Source organism: Dama dama, chromosome 30 (assembly GCF_033118175.1).
Source record: "Dama dama isolate Ldn47 chromosome 30, ASM3311817v1, whole genome shotgun sequence".
Classification (NCBI taxonomy): domain Eukaryota; kingdom Metazoa; phylum Chordata; class Mammalia; order Artiodactyla; family Cervidae; genus Dama; species Dama dama.
The window spans coordinates 23,054,662-23,076,467 of NC_083710.1; the positions used below are offsets into that span (position 1 = coordinate 23,054,662).

At 44.1% G+C, this 21,806-nt stretch overlaps 1 protein-coding gene across 1 annotated transcript in view; it reads right to left on the bottom strand.

Moving 5' to 3' along the window:
- Positions 1-6,767: 6,767 nt before the first annotated feature.
- EBPL (EBP like) overlaps positions 6,768-21,806 on the bottom strand; it is a 28,821-nt gene continuing 13,782 nt past the window's right edge. Inside the window, exons 2-4 of the mRNA XM_061133294.1 lie at positions 14,645-14,714; positions 9,021-9,159; positions 6,768-7,319 (exon numbers count right to left, since the gene is read on the bottom strand). Of these exons, the coding sequence (XP_060989277.1) occupies positions 7,079-7,319; positions 9,021-9,159; positions 14,645-14,714 (450 nt within the window). The 3' untranslated portion in view covers positions 6,768-7,078. The remainder of the gene's footprint in view (positions 7,320-9,020; positions 9,160-14,644; positions 14,715-21,806) is intronic.

Sequence of the window (21,806 nt, forward strand, 5' to 3'; positions counted from 1 at the left end):
CATTTTTATCAATGGGCATGGATCAATTGTATTTTTTTTTTTAAACCACAAATACATTTATTCCTCTAAGAACATTATGCCATCTTTTAAATTTTAAAATAATTGTAAAAATTTTAAATAGTTTTAAAATAATTAAAAAATTTTATAATCAACAGTCTCTTCAGTTTGCTTGCTCTTATTAAGCTGATTTTAAAAAATCCCAGAGCTGAGCAATTTACCAGCACCATCATTAAGTTGCAAATTTATCTTCAGTCACAGAGCAAAAATATACTTCAGATAAACTCAATAAAATAACTTTAAGGGTTCACAGGAGTACTCACACCTAACTGTCATGCATTCCAACACCCCCTTTCAATTGTCTAACTCCTGCCTTGGTCTTTTTACAGTCTGAAAACAAGGAATCACCCAAGTGAGATAACCCTCCAGAACACTGTTGAAACATATTAAACAGAGATACATCTCAGATCCATGTTCTAAATGTTAAAAAGGTATTAGCATATAGAGAAAATATATGTAGATATATTCCATTAAGTTCTAATGAGTCTTTGCTTCCCCCTTTTTGATAATGTCTTCAATTTCTTCTGAGACCTTTCCTTTGTAGTCATTTGGTTCTATTGCATTTAACTTCTTTTGGTACTCCAGTGGCAAACCGTTCTCTTTTGCACCCATGCAAATGACCTTTTTATACTGGGGTGATGGGGGAACACGCTCATAATTTGTCATCTGATAACTTCAACAGATTATTTCTTTTCCTTGTTGAGTTGAAACAGTAACTTCTATTGGGGCATACATTCCACTTTTAACCCCTTCTTGCTTATCCAGAGAACTTAAATTGCTTTTGTTCATTTTCCATACTACTCCCCATACTTCATCACCAGGACTTTCAAAAATGGTGGCTATACCTCCATGCCAAGTTTCACCTGTTTTGCCTTGGGGATTGCCAAAGTCAAGTTTAAAATCCTGACATTACGCGTCTCCTGATGTGATACAATATGAAGCACCAGCGTCATTTGTGAAGCACTGTTTCCAAAAATCTTTAACTTCAGAGTAATCAAGCAGGAACTGAGTTCCTCCTCTTTCTATGACAGCTTTGTACTTGGATGCTCTCTCCTTCTCTCCACAAGGAAAACCTCCACTCAGCCTGCAGATGTCAGCTCTTCCATGAAGGCTCCCCTGATTCCCAATTGTATTTTTTAAACACAAATACATCCGGGAAGGATGATACATCCGACCACTGTCAGTTACTCGCACCTTAATATGAATTAATGGACGTGATCTGCATCCTACAGGGAAGCAGGGGTTTTGTTATGTCGGGTCGGCCGGAGGGTCAGGGCCGTGGAAAGGGAGAGAAGGACAGTGAGTAGCGGAGGCCTGCCAGGGTGTTTACTGACCTCGAGGGAGTTTTACAACAACAGGGTGGACAGCAACAGTTAACCTTTCTCATTCAAGGCTTTATCCAATTACTCTCATTATAAATTATTTTTAGATCCAAACTCCAGCTTTCGTAACAAACGACGTTACATGGATTTTAAGAATGCTTTGAAAAGAAGGAAAACCTAGGATTCTTCTCCAAACTTTGTGCATTTTGGTTTCCGTCAAGCCTTTTTTGGACAAAGTTTTATGAAATGGTTAGATCGCATCTTTGCGACCCCATGGTGTGCGGTCCATGGGGTTGCAAACAGTCGGACGTGGCTGAGCAACTGAACTGAACTGAGATAGCATCACTGACACAGTGGACATGAATTTGAGCGATCTCTGAGAGACAGTGGATGACAGAGGAGCCTGGTGGGCTACAGTTCATGGGGTTACAAAGAATCGAACATGATTCAGCGACTGAACAACACTGCAGCCTGTAGACTTTTCCTAAAGCCTCAGTGCTAGTACTGCAGGACTGTAGAGCTGACATAATTAAATACAAGAAAATGTCCTCATTTAGACTCTGATTTTGGATGGATTATGCTCATATGTGCCTCAACATTACTTGGAAAGGAAGAGTGTGCAGAGGAAATTTATGGTGTAAACAGCACTGAGAAGGGATGGACAGTTTGCAGGAATCTAGCTGCCTTTAATATAAGCAATTCATAACTCACTGCAAATCATTTGATAGGCAAATCATTAAAATATGCCTTCTATGGCCAGCTCCTAGAAAACAAATGTGATGGAACGGGGGTGCGGGGGTGGGGCAGATATTGGAGTAAATGATTCCTAAGGTCCCAAGTAAAATTTAGACTTAAGACATATTTGAATCCAAGTAGTTGGAGATATTCACACTTGAAGAGAGGAACAATATTGAAGGTAGTGACTTATTTAATTGACTCTAAGATGCCATATAGGGCTTCCCTGGTGGTTCAGCTGATAAAGAATCCACCTGCAATGTGGGAGACCTGGGTTCGATCCCTGGGTTGAGAAGATCCCCTGGAGAAGGGAATGGCTACCCACTCCCGTATTCTGCCCTGGAGAAGTTCATGGACTGGATAGTCCATGGGGTTGCAAAGAGTCAGACATTACTGAGCGACTTTCACTTTCAAGATGCGATCAATTACAGAAGATTATATTTTTGAAACAAAAAAACAAGGCCAACTCAATCATGACACATCAGTTGTAAAATGTATTCTCATTTTTAAAATGTTAAAATGTGGGTGGAAAACATCTATCTTAGAGTTAATGAAATACAGTATTACCTGTGTTACCTCGTCCCTACCTCCTGTCACAGGGAGACAGGCTTTTGTTCAGTGACCTGTTAGACTTCACATGGGGACACCAATCCTTCCCACTCACTGAAGGGTTAAAACATTTGGGTCCTTACTTGGCAGTAAAATGTATCTGTCCTCCAAGGTCCTGTCAGAGTCTATAACCTCCACTTCTCTCCCATCCAACACTCAGCAAAAACTCGGTTGAGGAAAGTCGTATTTTTAGGACTGCCTGCACGATATGTAAGCCCGTCCATTCTTCTCCACTCTGTTTACCCGTGGCTTGAGCCAGATCAGCAGAGAGCAAAGTGCTGGAAACGACTAGGTAATCCCTCATAGAAAGGCTGATCCAGGCTCTCTGGCATCCCGCCTTCAGCCCACATGGGGGACACGGTTAGAACAGCCCCAGTCGGACTCAAACTGCTGTCAAGGACGCAGTATTCTCGTCATGAGGACCCGTGAGACACTTTTCAGGTCTTTATACCAGGAATCTCAACAAATAAACTTTTTAAGTTGAAGTATAACGTATATAGAGAAAAGTACACCATTCATACAGGTACAGTTGAATGAATTATCACAAATTATAACCACCACTCAGATGAAAAAAATAAAACATTACCAGCACCTCAGAAGCCCCTTCATGACTCCTCCCCATCGCTATCCCCACCCGCTTCCCCAGAGGCAACCTCTGTCCTGATTTCTAACATCACAGTTTAATCCATTTTTTAAAAAATTGACTTTTATTGGGGTGTAGCTGCTTTACAATGTTCATTTTTACTGTACAGGAAAGTCAATCTGCTATACACATACATACATATATCCCCTCTTTTTCTGGATTTCCTCCTATGTGGATAGAGTTCTTTGTTCTCATTAGTTGTTTATTTTATACATAGAGATGGGAATTGACATGTACACACTTTTCTCTTTTTTTTTACACTTTTTCCCTAACTGCAACGTGTGGTTTGTGAGATCTTAGTTCCTGACCAGGAACTGAACCCTTCAGCTCGGCAGTGAAAGCAAGGCACCCTAACCAACTGGACCACCAGGGAATTCCCCTAGTTTATCTGCTTTTGAAGCTTACAGAAATTGAATCACACAATACATACCCTCTGGGTCTGGCTTCTTTTACTTATAACGATTTTTGTGCAATGCATCCATGAGAAGTAGGCTGTTAATTTTCATTACTGGAATTTTCCCTGTATGTATCTACAGTCCACTGTATGTATATACCACAATTTATTCATTTAGGTTGGTTCTGGTTTGGGCTTATAATGAATGATGCTACCATTCTGGTGCAGAGTAAGCACTTCTGTGAAGCATACATAAGCTGGGTTTTAGGGCAGGCACACGTTCAGTTCCATTTCAAAACAGTTTTCCGCTTTACACTCCACCAACAGTGTATGAAAGGTCCAGTGGTTCTGCATCTTCACCAACACTCATCACTGTCAGTCTTTTCATTTTTAGCCATTTTAACAGGTCTCTGGTAGCTCAGTAGGTAAAAAATGCGGCTGCAATGTGTTTGAGACCTGGGTTTGAGCCCTGGGTTGGGAAGATCCCCTGGAGGAGGGCATGGCAACCCATTCCAGTATCCTTGCCTGGAGAATCCCCATGGACAGAGGAGCCTGGTGGGCTACAGTCCATGGGGCTGAAAAGAGTCAGACACGACAGAGTGACTAACCCCAGCAGCACACAGCAGCATCTTGTGGCCTTAATTATCATTCCCCCGAATCCCTTCTCTTCTGTGAAGTATTTAGTCAGATTATCTCATCAACTTTTCTCTATTAAATTGCATGTCTTTGTCTAATTGATTTACTCATTGGGATAGGTCTTCTGTCAGCTATATGTACTACAAATGTCTTCCACCTTCTGGCTTCCTTTTTTTTCTCTTAATGGTGGATTTTGATGATTGAAAGTATCAATACTTGATTTTAAAGTAGTCAAACTTATTGCTGGTTTTGAATCCTTTTAAAGGATGTATTCTCCTATTTTTCCTTCTTGAAGCTTTATTATTTGCCTTTCATATTAAAATCAACAATTCCCCTGGAGTTGATATTATGCATGGTGTGAGGTAAGGATCAAAATTCATATTCCCTGCATGGATATGCAACTGGCCCAGCACCATTTACTGAGAAGACTATCTTTTCCCCATTGCTCTGCAGCGATACCTTCATCCTAAATCCAGAGTCCACACAGGAAGGTCTGATTCTGGTCTCTCCAGTCTGCTTCGTTGGTCTATCTACTCACTGGTTTTCCTGTACCAACTCTACCTTGCCGTAATTACTGCAGCTTTTTACTAAGACTTAATGTCTGGTAGAGTAAGTCCTCCAGCTCTGAGCTCTCACAGCCTTGTCTTAGCCTTCTTGGCCCTTTGCATTGCCATAAGATATCTTAAAATCAACTTATCATTTAAAAAATGGCAAATAGATAAATCTGTTGGGATTTAATTAATTGGGATTACATGGACTCTATAGATCAATCTGGGGAGAACTGACTTCTTTACAATATTGAGCCTTCCAATCCATGAACATGACATATCTCTCTTGCTTATTTAGGTCTTATTTAACTTCTCTCAGTGTTTTATAGTTGTCTTTGTTTTCTGTGTAAGACTTGAATATCTTTCTGTTTTCCTCTAAATATTAGAATGCGATAGCAAATGACATTTTTTAAAATGCTACTTTAATTATTTACTGGTTTGTTTTTAATCCCATAAAAATTGGACTCTGTTACTCAGAGCTTCCCCCTACCTGATGTTCCATAAAACACCATCCTACTTGTTAAAGTAGTCTGATATATGTTGGGGAAAGTTAGGCTTAACAAACTAATCTCGCTTCTTTACTGCAGAACTTCTAAAGTCTTTAATGTGCTAATATAATATTCCTCAAGCTTACTTGCCCATATTCATTCAGTATTCAACAAATATCGTAGTCAAGTATCATTCAAGATATAAGCACAGAAAACAGCAATTACTCTAGGTATTTTAAGCAGGAGAACTGAATACGGGAATCTTACTGGAGGACAGCAAGAGCAGGTGCTTGGCTAAACTTCTAGAAAGGGCTCCCAGAGGAGCACAGGGCGGCCCCTCCCAAGGAAGGCATTACCACTGAGGCCACCACTGGCCTCTGTTCCCACTGCCCCAACCACAACTGCCTCTCGCTGCCCACAAAGCTGAACGCTTGATGTGCTAACGCCCCAAACCCTCACATCTCCACAGCCACAGACATTCCCTGTCACCGGAGAGCAGAGAAACGACGACGCAAAGGACAGCTGAACACGGTCTTCATGCTTTCACCCGTCAAACCTCTCACAAATACCTCGAAAGGTGGAACCAACGTGGCACCCAGGACTATGACTGCAGCTCTCTGCAGGCTCAGGGGAGACCTAGACCGAGAGGAACGAAGGCTGAGCTGAGTGACAGCGTCCACCGTGACCAACCAGGGCCTGGTGTGTGTCTGTGCCAGGCCATCGTCCTAGGCAGAGAACACACCCGAGCTGAGCGGCTATACGAAACGCAGGTGTTGAACGAGTTAAGGTGAGTACCCGCTCCCCACCTCCGACAGACCTGCTACAACATCTGCCCAAACAAGTGTTTCCTGCAACAGCGTGTGGCTGTATTTCCCTCTTGGTAATGAAGGTAAATGTCAAATTTATGTGTCACTTATATCAATTACATGCCTTTCTGCATACTAACATCATGGCATGCCTTTCTGCATACTAACTTTACCTTCATCTTATTATTTCTCACTCTTACTTTCCCTATGTTCCCATTTCCTGATTTACTTTTTAATCGTATTTTTGTAAGGTATTTCAAATCTTCCTCCTTGCAAGAGAACAGATATAAATTAATCAGCTGTTGGTGAAACCCCAGTGTTCACCCATGAGGAGTTAACCCACTCACAAATTCCTTCTACTGTCATATTTTTTTGGTGGCTTCACAAATTTGATACAGTACAAATGCAAAACAGAAGCATTCATTTCATTTCTGGTTTCACTTCGGTAACCAAAAGACTGGTGGGAAGATCAGAAGTTGAAGCAACAATAAGTTCTTTGAAATAAAAAATTAATATAACATGCCCTATGGTATTTCATGATAATTGGCTTTATTAATGTAGAAAAATTAATGTTAGTCATAAAAGGATATAATTAAATGTGCTTTATTCTGTTTAAAATTTATTCTGTTCCCTGTATTGCCACTTAATTGGAAAAAACAACAACAGCAAAAACTCGTCAACCTTACAGTCCATTTGAAATTGATTCCACTGAAATCAATTAGGTTGTTCAAAAATGACAATAAAAAAAGAAAAGCACAGACTGGAATGCATTACATTTTGGCCCAACAAAAAGGATTCATTCTCATAAAGCAAGCTGACAGTGTTTATGACTTTGAAAATTCACTGAAACTTTTTGCGTGAATTAGATCCTCTGTGATGCATTTTCTTGAGTTCTACCCATGACTGCCACAGTAACAGTCCTGGGATCAGAACCCAAACACCATTGAAAAATACCAGATAGACCCAAAAGTAGAGCCAACTGTTGGTGTTGAGGTTGGGGCTTCCCATAAGCCAGTCTGGGCAGAAGGTCATCCACCCGCCATACAATTCACACACGCACAGGGTAATCTGTACGAAATGCCTGTTAGAGAGAAAGAGAGACAGGGATGAAACTACCAGCTGCACCAACATCATCTCCCGCAGCAGAACACCTCCCTGAAGTGGGACCTCAGGTTCCATATAGAGCTCCCTCGATGGGGCAAGCTGATAACTGATGAAGACCCATGCTTTCATTTTCCTTTGGAGAAGAAAATGGCAACCCACTCCGGTATTCTTGCCTGGAGAATCCCACAGGCAGAGAAATTGGGAGGCTACAGTCCATGGGGTCACAAAGAGTCGGACCCAACGAAGCGACACTTTCCTCGGAGAAGCAACAGTACCCTCTCTAAATTATGCTCGGAGTTAAAGAAGGTCTCTTGGGTATCCAGTCCTATCCCTTGCAAGGTTTAGTGAAGTCACAAAAGAGAGACCTGGATGTGAATCTATGAGCTCCAATCTCACCTGTTGGAAAAGGGCTAATAATAGTCCTTTCCTTGAATAATGCTTCACTGGTGGCTGGGTGGTAAAAAATTCACCTGACAATGCAGGAGACTTGGGTTCGATCCCTGGGTCGGGAAGATCCCCTGGAGGAGGGCGTAGCAACTCGCTCCAATATTGTTGCCTGGAAAATCCCATAGACAGAGGAGGCCTGGCGGGCTACAGTCCATGGGGTGTGTAGAGTCGGACATGACTTAGCAACTAAACAACAACAACCTCGAGTAATATTGTGGAGATTAAATGAGATATGTAGATAAAGCACTGTGCCTGGTACATATTCAGCAATGAAAATGTGTGAAAATGTTTGAAATAATAAACACATGGGTAAATGTAGCAAATCCACAGCCACGATCATGGAGTCAAGGACATGTAAGGCACCCAGGAGCAAGCTCCAGGAGATGGTGAAGGACAGGGAAGCCTGGCGGGCTGCAGTTCATGGGGTCACAAAGAGTCAGACACAACTGATCGACTGAACAACAACAAGGGACCCAGGAGAAAACTTTTCCTACCAACTCTCTATGTAAAATTGGGTGGGGGCAAGTGGATTAAATGACTTTTGAGGTCTCTTTCAAGTTTGAAATTTCATGATGAAGTTTTACACAGACTTTTTTGATCCAAGATGGTGGAAAATGGAATGCCACTGTACCCAGCTGACATGAGTCTAAAACCATTCCCTGGGAATCATTCCCAGGAAAGCAATCTGTTCGTCCCAGATCACTCTGTCCCTAAGAAGGAGAGGAAGGAAACAGAGGGAGGGAGCAGAGTTCAAAGTTTCAGGGCCTGACTGATGGATGGTTAATCTGCTGTCTTTCTCCTCCATCTCCTCACTCTTCTGCCTTCCTCATACCCTATACAAGCTGCTTCTGAAAAGACTTATTTATCTTGCATGTCCACCTCAGAATTACATAGGAGACTTCTCTTTGCAGCACGTGGAAGAGGAGTTTCTACAATGATTTGGGGGCAAAGGATGAAAATAACTACCCTTTGATTTTCCACAGTACTGGTGGCAAATCACCCAAAGCTGCTAACACTGTGCTTGTCTATACAGTATCGAGGTTGTCACTACCATCATATTTCTGGTGTTTCTTATTTTGACCGATCCGAAATTAAACTATCATCAAATTATTTTCGTCTACTTCACTTTTTGTCTAACAGAGAACGGTGGTCGTTATCCACTCCACAAGTCCCCTTGGCATCGGGACAGCTGGTGTTTCTCCTCTTTCCAGCTGGATGGGAGAGCACTTACCGATAATGTTTCTCTTTGATGATGGCATAAACGAGGACCAGTGCCAGAGATCCACCCAGGACGACGGTCAGAATTTCCACAGACACGATGGTTGGATCAAAATAAAGCCATCTTGCATCAGCTTTGCCATATTCTTTCCCTAAAAACAAAATACACTTTGTTACTCATCTGGCAATTATTTTTATGACAGTTGGTGGAAATGACCTTTTTCCTCCCCCCCCCCCCCCACCCCATTTGGAGGAGATACAAAGAATAACTGAACTGCCATTCTCTCTATAGTCTTCATGATGCCTTAGTGGAAGGAAAGAGGGGTCTTGAGACAAAAACACATTACCATTGGACACAAGTAATGATAACAACATCACGTTATATTTGTAAAATGATTTGCATTTTCCAAAGTGCTTTCACAGGTGTGGCTTCTTCACCTCCTCCTTTTTCATCATAAGCAGCAGAATTCTAAATTAATTTGACACAGTCAGACTTTGCAAAGATAATCTTTCATAATTATCTTGGTAGATGCATTATAATTCCTAACTTCATAATTTCAATATAAAGTCTGTATGAGTCAGATGTAGGAAAATTACTGTTCAGGAAATGTTTATAAAAACACGTTTATTAATAACTGAAAAGGAATTGAGTGTTGAGGGGCCAGCAAGGAGGGGAGGGGAGCCACACAGCCTGGACTGCAGAATGAATCTGAAATGGACAAAGCAGGCATTTCAGTCTGCCCCAGACACGGTATTCACTAACAACAGCCACCACAAAAGCCTCAGCTGTGTTGACCCAGGAGTAGGTGTGCACTAAGAAATCTTTTCAGACCCCATTATCGGGATGGTTTCTTCCAGAAAGCACCATGAGGTCAGACAAGACTTTTTAGTGCTGGACCGAGGGCCTTGCATGAAGTCATATTTCCTTCCCTCCTTCTCTGCCTCCTCTCTCTCTGTCTTTATCTCTTTCGTTTTCTGTTTACCAAAGTAATACCTGCTGGTCCTAAGATCTCAAATAACCAATGTGTGTGTGGGGGGGACCCAAAGCCCCCACTTCTTTGCTTCCTTTAACTACAGTTCTCACAAAACTTAGGAAAGCTATGAATGGTCCAAAATTAGCTACAAGATCTGATTGATTGGTCTGAACAGCACAAAACAACAGTCTCTTAATGGTTAGAGTTAGGGTCCCTCTGGGGCTGGGGACAGAGGTTTCTGATGAAAGGCTGTCCTCAGGGAAAGGACAGGCCAGTAAACAGAGTGAGCTGTTAAATGAGATAACACAGGGACACATGTGAGCAGAGACTCTGTGAGAGGCCAGACACAACCGGCAGAGTCGTCCAGCCTGTCCTTAGCTGACTGCCAGCCGTGACCTCACTGGAAAACAACTAACAGTGAAAGTAAAAGTTTTCCCTCTAAATTTAAACACACACAATAGGTGGAATACAGCATCTAGTGTACCCAGAAAGCTAAGAAAATATCACGAGTGAAAGGTCAGTGCTTCGGGAACAGAGAGATTAGTGGGTATTCAGACATTCACAAAAATAACCCTATTCATTCATTAAAAAAAAAAAATTATTTATTTGGCTGTGCTGGGTCTTAGCTGTGGCACAAGGGATCTTCAGCCTTTGTTGCAGCATGTGGGATCTTTAGGAGCGGCATGAGAACTCTTAACTGCGGCATGTGGGATCTAGTTCCCTGACCAGGGATTGAACCCGGGGCATCAGGAGCGGGGCGTCTTAGCCACTGGACCACCAGGGAAGTCCCCCATTTCATTTTTTAATTCAACAATTTTTTTGTAGCATATAGACGCCTCTGTGCTAGACTTCAAGAATGCCTAGCACAGAACACAAAGTCTGCCTGCTGGTGGCTCATGCTATAGCGAGGTCAAACCACGCAGTAAGTGACGGGGACAGAGAATGGGGCCAGGGAGGGAAGGCACCGCACAGACCAGCAGATGAGGGGTTCTGATCATCTCCTCTTCACCCTGCAGGGGAGGGAGCAGGGCCACCCCGGCCTCTGGGGCCGGGCTCTGCAGTAACACCAGGGTGGGTGACCCGTTCCCACGGGCGATGTGGCCGGCCTGCTGGAGTGATTCTGAGGGCTGGCAGGGCACTGAAGCGGCTCCTTAGGGATATACAGGCACCATGCTGGTCCGCGAGGCCAGAGGGCATGCGGGTGGGCTGCTTGTCTAGACTTCGTCATATAGGCAAGCAGGGTGGGGAGGGGCTGGGCACTTAGGGCGTTGGAGGACCTCTGGATTCTACCAGGAGTCAAGGCACACGCAATCCTGGATCTTAATCGCAGGCTCTTCTCTTACACTCAGACCTTCCATTGTTGGTGTTTAGTTGCTCAGTTGTGTTTGACTCTTTGTGACCCTCCGGGCTGCAGCACGCCAGGCTTCCCTGTCCCTTCACCATCTCCCGGAGTTTGCTCACACTCGTGTCCACCGAGTCGGAGATGCTGTCCGACCGCCAGCAATCAGAGCGATGAAGTGAGGATAAGCACCACGAGATCAGTGGCCAGCCCACCATTCACTTCTGTCCCAAAAGGTACCCGGTCCAGTCTCAAGGGCCAGTTAGAGGAGGGGGTCACTTAACACGAGCCCCACACAGACCCTCGTGTGGTGTGTCCGCTGCCCCCTCCGTGGGGAAGGGTGTATGAACTGACACAGCTCTCACTCCCTAAATCAGATGGCCTCTCCTGGAACTTGTGCTAAGAAATAATCCAAATTACAGAAATAAAGTTCATTTCATGGGGAAACAAAAGAAAGCTCAGGTCTTAAATCACAGGAGGCGAGCCCTGAACTAGGGGAGGGAGAGGTGCTTCAGGGGAAAAGTTTGAGCAAAAGCCTAGGGGTGAGAGCGCTTGGTGTGTCTGAAACTACAGGCAATTCAGCAAAGTTGAAGAAGGCAGCGTGTCTGTGTGTGTGTGTGACAGCGTGTGTTTGTGAAAGTGGGGGCCGGCGGAGCAGCGGGGGCAGCATCAATGCTGGAGAGGAAGGCGGGGCGGGAAGGGGAAGCAGGTCTTGCTATCTGCCCGCCCCAGTGTATCAAACCTCTGGCATCTCATCTACCGCTTAACTTTGACCATCTGTTTGCAGGTTAAATGCCTATAAAGGGAGGGAAAGGACAAGCAGAGCACTGATAAACCTCATGTGATCCTCGTCCTTTATCCTGTGACTGACCGCCAGGCTCGGGCAGAGGTTTAGAGAAAGAGGCACAGGAAGAGCTGGAGGCGGCAACCAGGGGCTGAGCCACGGCCGTGGCCTTTGCCACAGAGCAGAGATGAGGACGCGAGGGGCGGCAATTCTTTTTCTTAACCAAACTCAGGTCAGCCTCCTCTGAAACCCTTTCTCCAAAAGGCCCCAGCACCTTGGGTTCTGGGCTTGGCCCAAGAATCCTGCTGAGTAACTTGAGTGATTTATTCTCTCAACAGCTTTAAAAATACCATACGGCAGTGTTAATTGCATTGACTGTCATACATTACATCCCTAGTAAGAATTTATTATACAATTAGAGGTCTGTACCTTTTGAACATCTTCATCTAATTCCTCTACTCCCCAGCCCCTGCATCTGGCAACCACAAATCTGATCCTTCTCTAAAATGAGTTTTGGTTTTTCAAATTCCATATATAAATGAGATATTATAGTTTTCATTTTTTTCTGTCTGGCTTCTATCATTTGGCACAATGTTCTTCAAAGTCCATCTATGTCATCACAAACAGCAGGATTTCCTTCTTTTTATGGATGAATAATATTCTGCTTCCTTGGTGGCTCAAGTGGTAAAGAATCCACCTGCAATGCAGGAGACCCAGGTTCGATCCATGGGAAGGGAAGATCCCCTGCAGAAGGGAAATGGCAACCCACTCCAGTATTTCTGCCTGGAGAAATCCATTGACAGAGGAGCCTGGCGGGCTACAGTCCATGGGGTTGCAAAGAATTGGATAAATACAATGCAAGTTGTTTATCCACTCATCTGTCCATGGACCCTTAGTTTGTTTCCATGTCTTGGCTGTTGTATAATAGATATTGCTGCTATAAACACGGAGTGTAGATTTCCAATCACTCTTGATATCTAACCTAATTCCTCACCCCCCCACCCTTTACATCAATGCCCTGGCTTGCCTTCAGCAAAAATCCTGTTGAGTCAATCATGAGTCCCTCAGCCTTGATGTTTCTTCTTAATAATTTTCCATCCACTGACTCTGACCCTGTTTCTAGCCTATAAATCTCCACCTGTCCTTGTATTTAGGGCTTCCCTGGTGGCTCAGAAGGTAAAGAAACTGCCTGTGATGCAGGAGACCCGGGTTCAATCCCTGGGTTGGGAAGATCCGCTGGAGAAGAAAACGGCAACCCACGCCAGTATTCTCGCCTGAAGAATTCCATTTTGGGGCTTCCCAGGTGGAACTAGTGGGAAAGAACCTGCCTGCCAATACAGGAGATGTAAGACACAAGAATTCAATCCTTGGGTTGGGAAGATGCCCTGGAAGAGGGCATAGCAGCCCATGCCAGTGTTCTGGCCTGGAGCGTCCCAGGGACAGAGCAGCCTGGCGGGCTACAGTCCATGGGGTTGCAAAGAGTCGGACACGACTGAGTGACTGAGCATGAACACCAGCCCCTGTATGAAGGGTTGAGCCAATCTCCCACTGGCGTGGTCTCTGTGGAATAAAGTCTTCTTTACCATCTTTAACAAGTTCTACATCCTGGTGAATCAAAGGGCAGTCCACAGATCAATATCTAGGCGGCCTCATCCCAGATCCTCTGAACCAGAATCTGCATTTTAACAAGAATCCCAAGCAATCTCTGTCCTTTAGTTTGGCCATGCTGGGTCTGTGTTATAGCACACGGGCTTAGTTGCTCTGAGGCATATGGGATCTTGTTCCCCAACCAGGCATCGGACCTGCGTCCCCTGCATTGGAAGGTGGATTCTTGACCATTGGATCACTAAGGAAAACTAGTTAATATCTCTGTAGAGCAGGAAGAGTTCTGGAAATTATCTACAAGAATATGTATATGTAACTGTAGCCCACCAGGCTCCTCTGTCCATGGAATGCTCCAGGCAAGAATCCTGGAGTGGGTTGTCATGCCCTTCTCTAGGGGATCTTCCTGACCCAGGGATTGAACCCAGGTCTCCTGCACTGCAGGCAGATTCTTTACCATCTGAGACACCTAGGAAGCCCGTACAATATATACACATACATATATACACAAATAAATGTTAAAAGTATGGAAAAGACCCAGTTTAAATACTGCACACCCCTCAATCTGCACTCACTGCAAACATTTTAAAATATAGCTTTATTGAGATATAATTCATGTGCCAGGTCTGTTTTTTCTTAAATCTGTTTAAAGTGTATAATTCAACAAGTTTTAATACATTCCCAGATTTGAATTACCACAATCTCACTTTACATTAGTTTCTACTTCCCAAAAGCAATCTGTACCCACTGTCAGTCACTCCCCATTACTGGCCTATATTCCACTCCCTTCCTGCACCCCCAGGCACCCACTAATCTGTCATCTGTCTCCATAGATTTGTCTCTTCTGGACATTTCATGCAAATAGAATCATACAACGTGGGGCACAGGTACTCATTTAATGGACAGCCGTACTTGGAATTAACCCCTCATTTACTCACACAAGGAAGCGATCAAGGCATCTGAGTCTGTGATGCTTCCCACCATAGACAAGTAGACGTAAGGGCCTTCCTAGAGAGAAAAAGAAAACATGCTCTAACTCAGCATCAGACCCACAGGAGAGCACCGCAGATACACCCCCCGTGTGGGCAGCACCCTTGCCCAGCCTTCAGGAGCACACGTCCCGGCGGGCACCCTCAGCCCCGCATCGCACAATCCCAGTGCTTGCGGACGGGTGGAGGGAGGTCCTGGAGCCCGGCTCCCTGACTTTGGAAATGGATACATCCAGAGTGAATGTTTATATAGTAAATGCTAGTTTTCAGTGACTGGCATTCTAAAATCAGAGCTGTGTTCTGATGGGGGGAAAAAAGTAAGCTGAAAATTTTGTCAAAGAGTCTAAACGTTATAGTAAATGATCTAAATTCTGGATCAATCCAGAAGTACTTCAAAGTACTTCATTGCGTCTCACCTCAAAAAAACCCCCACGATCTCTCTTAACAAAAGTGGCATTTAAGTATCACTATCAGAGCAGGAACTAGTTCTTTCTTCCTGCATAAGGGCAAACTTAGGAAAATTAAAAATGCTTATAGGCTACATTTAATATTTTGAGTAAGGAAATCTCTGCAATTATATTTAGCATTTCCTCATCAGTGACATGTTTCTTTGCCTAAAATTTCAAAAACTGGATTAACTAGGATTCCCTAATATACCTGATGATGTTGCTCCTTTGAACAAATTTTGTTGCTAGTCAATACAACTTTTTTTTGTTTGTTTCTTTTTACCAAAACAATCACTTATATGACATGAGAACAGTGTCTCTGCCTAAACCCTAAGCTCACTTCTAGTACAACCTCCCAGAGGCCACCAGTTTTAACCACTTCTAACTGTAGTTCTGGCAACTATCTTTATACTTATATTACTATTTCTATTACTACTTCTTTAGGCTTAGTGAATCAGTCATGTCCTACTCATTGCGACCCCATGCTCCTCTGTCCATAGGGATTCTCCAGGCAAGAATACTGGAGTGGGTTGCCATGCCCTCCTCCAGGGGATCTTCCCTACCCAGGGATCGAACCCAGTCTCCCACACTGCAGGCGGATTCTTTACTGTCTCAGCCACCAGGGAAGCCCAAGAATACGGGAGCGGGTAGCCTACCCCTTCTCCAGGGGATCTTCCCAACCCAGGAATTTAACCGGGGTCCCCTGCATTGCAGGTGGATTCTTTACTAGCTGAGCTACTGGGGAAGGCCCACTATTAACTGCCCATCATGAAAAATTACTCTATATATTATGCTCTTCTTTTCCCCTTCCCTCCATCCAGTTTTTGATAGAGTAGGGGAGGAAAAACTTCAAAAGCATACACATTTGATTTACTATGTTGACACGTACATGGGAATCTTCAAAAGGAAAATGACCTGAATAAGCCGTCAGGCCCCAAAACTCATATGCCTTTTTACCCAAAGACCAGTAACTGCAGGGATGTGGAGAGAACAAGGGTCTTGGGCTGAGGACAGTAAATTGTGGGAAAGTGACCCGGAAATACACGGGGAGAAACTAATGAAAGACAAGGGTTATTTGAGTCAGGCTATTTGCACAGGACCATTTTAGCACCGACTCCCAGTCCTCAGTGAAATGAATGTTCTTTTCCTCCTGGTAAAGGGAGGGCACCTTTCTCAAGGGAAATTCAAAGACCTGATCTGAGCTAGAAACAGGGAAGATCAGAGTGCTCTTCCCGCATCTACTGTTCCTCAGGTGCCTTCTGTTCAAAATCATCAATGTGCCAAAGTGGCATAGTTTGGAGTGGTGTGTCCTGAACTCCTTTAACAGTTACATGGATTCTCTTTAATTCTTCTGTTAGTTATCCCAAATTTGTAACTTCAGGAATCAGCTTCAAACCTCCCTTCATCAGTGCTGTGCAGTATATGGACTTCTGTGATATCAAGCGCTTATGAGAACCCCCAACAAGCTCTCTCCCCCTCCTCCCCACTTCTCTCAGCCTCTGTCCACTTTGCTTGTACATTGCTGAGATTGATTGCATTTCCATTCTTATTCTGTAAATGTGTTTATCTTCCCCATTTTATCTGTAAGTAGATTCTCAAAGCTGAAAAGTCAATTAATGCTCTATTGACAATATGGCAATTATATAAAGTGTTCACTGCAACAGGCCACAACTTCTTACTCTACAAATCAGTATTTCTGTCACTTAAGAAGAATGTGGCATATGGAATATTCTTTCTTACACTCATATATTTCTCAAAATCATGCTACACTTTAGTTTCCTTCGACTTTGGGCCAGGACTTTCTTATAAGATATTTTTGTTTATGCCACAGTTTGTAATTGCCTTTCTTTTTCTCTAATTGAGAGAAGAAACCCGACTTTCTCCCCATCTCATTAACATAATTTTATAGCTTCTTATACATTCCAATCTTCGCTGAACAGAGGCTTGAAGCTGGTTTCTCTTTTCTTTTTTTTTAAAGATTTATTTACGTGTTTGTTTATGGCTGTGCAGGGTCATCATGGCTGTGCTCAGGCTTTCTCCAGCTGCCAGCGAGCGGGAGCTCCTCTTTCCTGAGGCGTGAGGGCTCCTCACTGCAGAGGTTTCGCTTGCGGCGGCCCACAGGCTCGGGGCACACGGGCCTCGGAAGCTGCAGCGAGTGGACTCAGCACCTCTGGCGCACAGGCTTAGCTGTTCCACGGCAAAGTGGAATCTTCTTGGATCAAGGACCGAACCGGTGTCCCTGCATTGGCAGGCGGATTCTTCACCACTGAGCCCTACTTTCCCTTTCCCTAACATTCTGTAAGTTACCTAATAGGTAAGTGTGGTCTATCTCAGAGCATATATGAAAATCCTATTCCTTAAAGGAGATTTTAAAAAATTACACATAAGATAAACAGTGTTTTTAAACAAGAAGTACTCCCTGTCTACTTTATAGCTCCTTATTCTCACCAGCTGATTTTTAAAAATTATTTTTAGCAGAGCCATAGGAAGTCCACATCACCTCCCTGGCATGGCAGGGGAACTTTCTAGACAAAATACATCTGCTGGACTGGCCAGCAGGGGCAATGGGGCTGAGCTGAATATGACCCTCTGTGGGGCTCAGTCCACCTATGTGTGAGATAAAGGACTTCCCAAAATTAGACTGTTGATCTCATGACTTCCACGAGTAACCTCTTCAGCTGGAGCCATCGGCAAACCTGGACCCTGACATCCTGTCTGGCTCCTTCCTCAGGAGCAATTCTGTGGGTAAACGCAGGATGGGGACCTGGATCTAAGATCAAGATCAAAGTCACTGGAAACATTAGTTACTATTTGCCAAGAGCCAAAATTACCTGTAGAATTTTAGAGAACGGAAACAGACTTACTTCCTCCCATGAATTCATATTTTATATCAAATGAACCATAAAGCACTTTTTCTTCACTGTTAAAATTATTTCCAGGCTCTGGAAGACGAAATTTATACTAACTTGCAAAATAAACTTGGAAGGTTATCAGCTCCGAAAGTCTTTAATCATAATATATGGTGAAGAACTAGCCAGCCAGAACTAAAATTCATGTTTGAGCTCAACAGCTACCTGGAGATTTTAAGGACCAGATGAAAGGTGCTTGGTAAGCAGCAAAGGCCATCAGTAGGGTGTTGCTTAACTGCGAAGGAGGGCCTGAACAGGTGGAGGGGTAAGCGCCCTGCACTGCAGGCTGGAGATCTGGGTGAGCTTGAGCAAAAAAATAAAAAATATAGCAGATTTTATTTCTTATATTCCCTGCTACCTTGACCTCTCTGAGTTTCAACTCCCTCATCAATATAAAGCAACAGAGTAAAGCTCTCAACAGATGTTTGATGAATGAAGAACTGAATGAATGAGAGCAATGAGCAGAGTTAGGCTAGATCTTCACCTTTTCGCAGAGTCTCTTACTGACTGGAAGCCTTTGGTCCAATGACCTCACTGATGAGGTACATGAGCAGTGGCCTGGGCGGAGTGCCTGTCAGTGAGGGTCAGGCGTGGAGGAAGGGGGCCCCATGGAGGGTTGTGGGGTCAGTGCCTTTTAAGCCCCAGCCTTTCAAGTAGGAGGGGGCTATGCATCCCACACCTGCCACAAGTCATCAGTCATGGGAAGGCCAAGCTCACGGCAGCCACCAGGGCAGACTCCCTGACTGACTGGCTGGGCTTGAGGCCATCGTCAAGAATTTCGGAGCAAGTGCAATTATTCCTACCACTGTCTGAGAGGCAGACACCTGCCCCCTAAGAAGCACAACCTGGATTTTTACAGAGAAACTCACTCAGGATGTAGGGGCAACATGACTGGAGGTCTGGGTTCCCTTGAAAATACTTCAGGAATAATGAAAGAAAAAGGAAGGGGGAAGAAAAGGGAGGGAGGGAGAAAAAGAAAAAAGTGACAAATGAAGCAAGTGCAGCAAAATTTGAAAACACCAAACCTGCTCATTACACTAGTCTCTCTACATCTGTGCATGTTTGAAAATTTTCACAGTAAGGCTTAATTTAAACAAAGATATATGGGACTTCCCCTCTAGTCCCAGGGGCTAGGACTTTGCATGCTTCCAACTCAGGGAGCCCAGATTTGATCCCTGGTCAGGGAACTAGATCTCACGTGCCACAACTAAGACCAGGTACAGCCAAATACATAAAATAAATAAATACTTAAAAAAAAAATAAATATATAGCACCTTTTCATACTGCTCATGGTTAGATAGCATCACTGACTCATTGGACATGAACTTGAGCAAACTCCCGGAGATGGTGAAGGACAGGGAAGCCTGGCGTGCTGCCGTCCATGGGGCTGCAAAGAGTTGGACACGACTGACTGAACAACACACAGCACTTTGTCAAAAGTGAACTGCTGTCCCTTGCGTTTCCGAATTCCCGTCTCAGGACCCCGTGGTCCCAGCGGTCCTCTGCCCTCACACTTCTCACACACACGCAGGGCCCCCTGGCCCGGGGCCAACCAGGAGCATCTGGGGCTCCTGCTGGGGGCTTGGCTCTGCCAGGGTCCCCTCTGGACCCCGGGCAGCCTGGGGTCGGGTCTGGATCAGCCTCGGCTCACACAGCGGAGGGGAACCAACGAGGGTCGAGGCTCACCACGTGCAGGCCCAGCACGCACGCCACAGTAAGCTGGTCGCTGTCCTTTTCCCCTTCAGACGCCCTTTAATATCAGACAAACTGCTGTTTCCACTGTCAGGGTCGTGAGTCTCCAGTTATCGGAGCCTCAAAAAACCACAGGCAAACATGCTCACCTTCTGCCAGCCCCAACGTGTCCTACACACCGACACACACACACACACACACACACACACACACACAAGGATAAAAAGCAAGGAGAGCCAATGGCCATGAACGCAAAAAGAAAGGGAAAACACTCTCGGTGTTTGCACTCCCTTTTCAAATTACCTGTGCCCTTCTGGTGAACAGCCATCTACATGCTAGCCCCCGTGTCTTCCCAGCTCCGGGTGACACGCTGAGTGAATTCTCCGTGTTGCCCAGTTAAGTCTGCAGAGAAGCTGCACCGGGTGGGCTTCCACTCACCCTGTGTGTGCATGCTAAGTCACTTCAGTCGCGTCCGACTCTTTGTGACTGCATGGACTGTAGCCCACCAGGCTTCTCTGTCCGTGGGATTGCCCAGGCAAGAATACTGCAGAGGACTGCCGTGCCTTCCTCCAGGGGATCGTCCCGACCCTGGGATCAAACCCTCGTCTCTTGCACCTCCTGTATTGGCAGCCTGGGTCTTCACCACTAGGGCTCACCCTGATAAGGGCTCTTTTCCTGTTACAACTCACCTGTCCTTGCCCCACATCCGTGCTCCCAACCCCCACAGCATGCTGACTTTCCATCACACTTTTCTTTACTCTTCCGACATCCTTTCTGGTGGTGTACCTTTACCATTTTAACTATTAAAAATTATTGAAAATTATTACATGCTGTAGGTTTAAAAAAGTTTACAAAAAGCTGTAAGGTGAAAGGTAAAAGTCTCTTTCTGTCCTGATCCCCAATCTCATCCCCCAGAGATATCATTGCTTGAGTTCCAAAGTAGCCTTCAGGATATTTTTCATGTATATGTTATTATATAGCTATAAATATTTAAAATACTTTCTCCCTGCTGTTAGTTTTTACTGCCAACCTAGAGGGTGGTGAGGACAATTCCACAATGTTTACTGACTTAAAAAATTTTAAGTTCAATGTATCAGGAATTTTGGTTTAAAAACCATTTAATTCATATTAAATGCTCTAAAATGTGACTGGACTATACCATCTAATTGAGCTGCTAACAAAATCAACTTAAAAGCTAAAATGAATAATGGCAAATAAATTAAGAAACAAAGGCAAGACTTCCTTAGCAGTTCAGTGGTTAATACTTCATATTTCCAATGTTCAATTCCTGGTCAAGGAACTAAGATCTCACATGCCTTGAAGTGGGGGGAAAAAAAAAAGGCTGGTCTCATCTCATTTTTCACTTAATGTGTTCCAGACATGTAGTTCTAACAATGCATTTTATAGACTTTGAGACAGCTACAAGTCCAAGTTCAGATTTTAAAAACATGCTTGAGCTGGGCAAGTTTCTGCTATTTATAACTCAATGACCAATTTGTAAAGAATGCTCAATTTACTCATTGCACCCTTAAAGAAAAATTTTTATAAGCCTTTAAAGGCTTTACAGAAATAAAAGAGAACATACATTTTCTTCTTTGTAATTTGTGTTTGTATTTGTAAAGGCTGAATTTATAGTTAAACATATTTGCGAGGTTAAAAAAAAAAATGCGTTTGAATGAAGAGCCAGAAAAACTGCAATGCATTAAGAGTGGGAGAATAAAGAGGAGTAAGAATAGAATCAATACATAAATCCTGTCAAACTGTATTAGCATTTACTGATCTGACTCATAAAACCTCAGCCTAATCGGACTTGGTTTTCCATGTCATGGCAACAGTGCACGTCATTGTTTCTGGAAGGATCAGCTGCTTCAGCCTCCTACAGCCCCTCAATGACAAGGCTTTATTGACTTCATAAATATATGCTGCCCAGCTGTCATCCGCTTAATGAGGCGACGACTTCCATTCGAGGGAACCATTCCATTTGGTCCTAGCAGGCAGGCTGTCGCCTGACATTAACAATGGACCATGCTGGCCCTTTCAGAAGTTCGGGTACCACACAGCCAC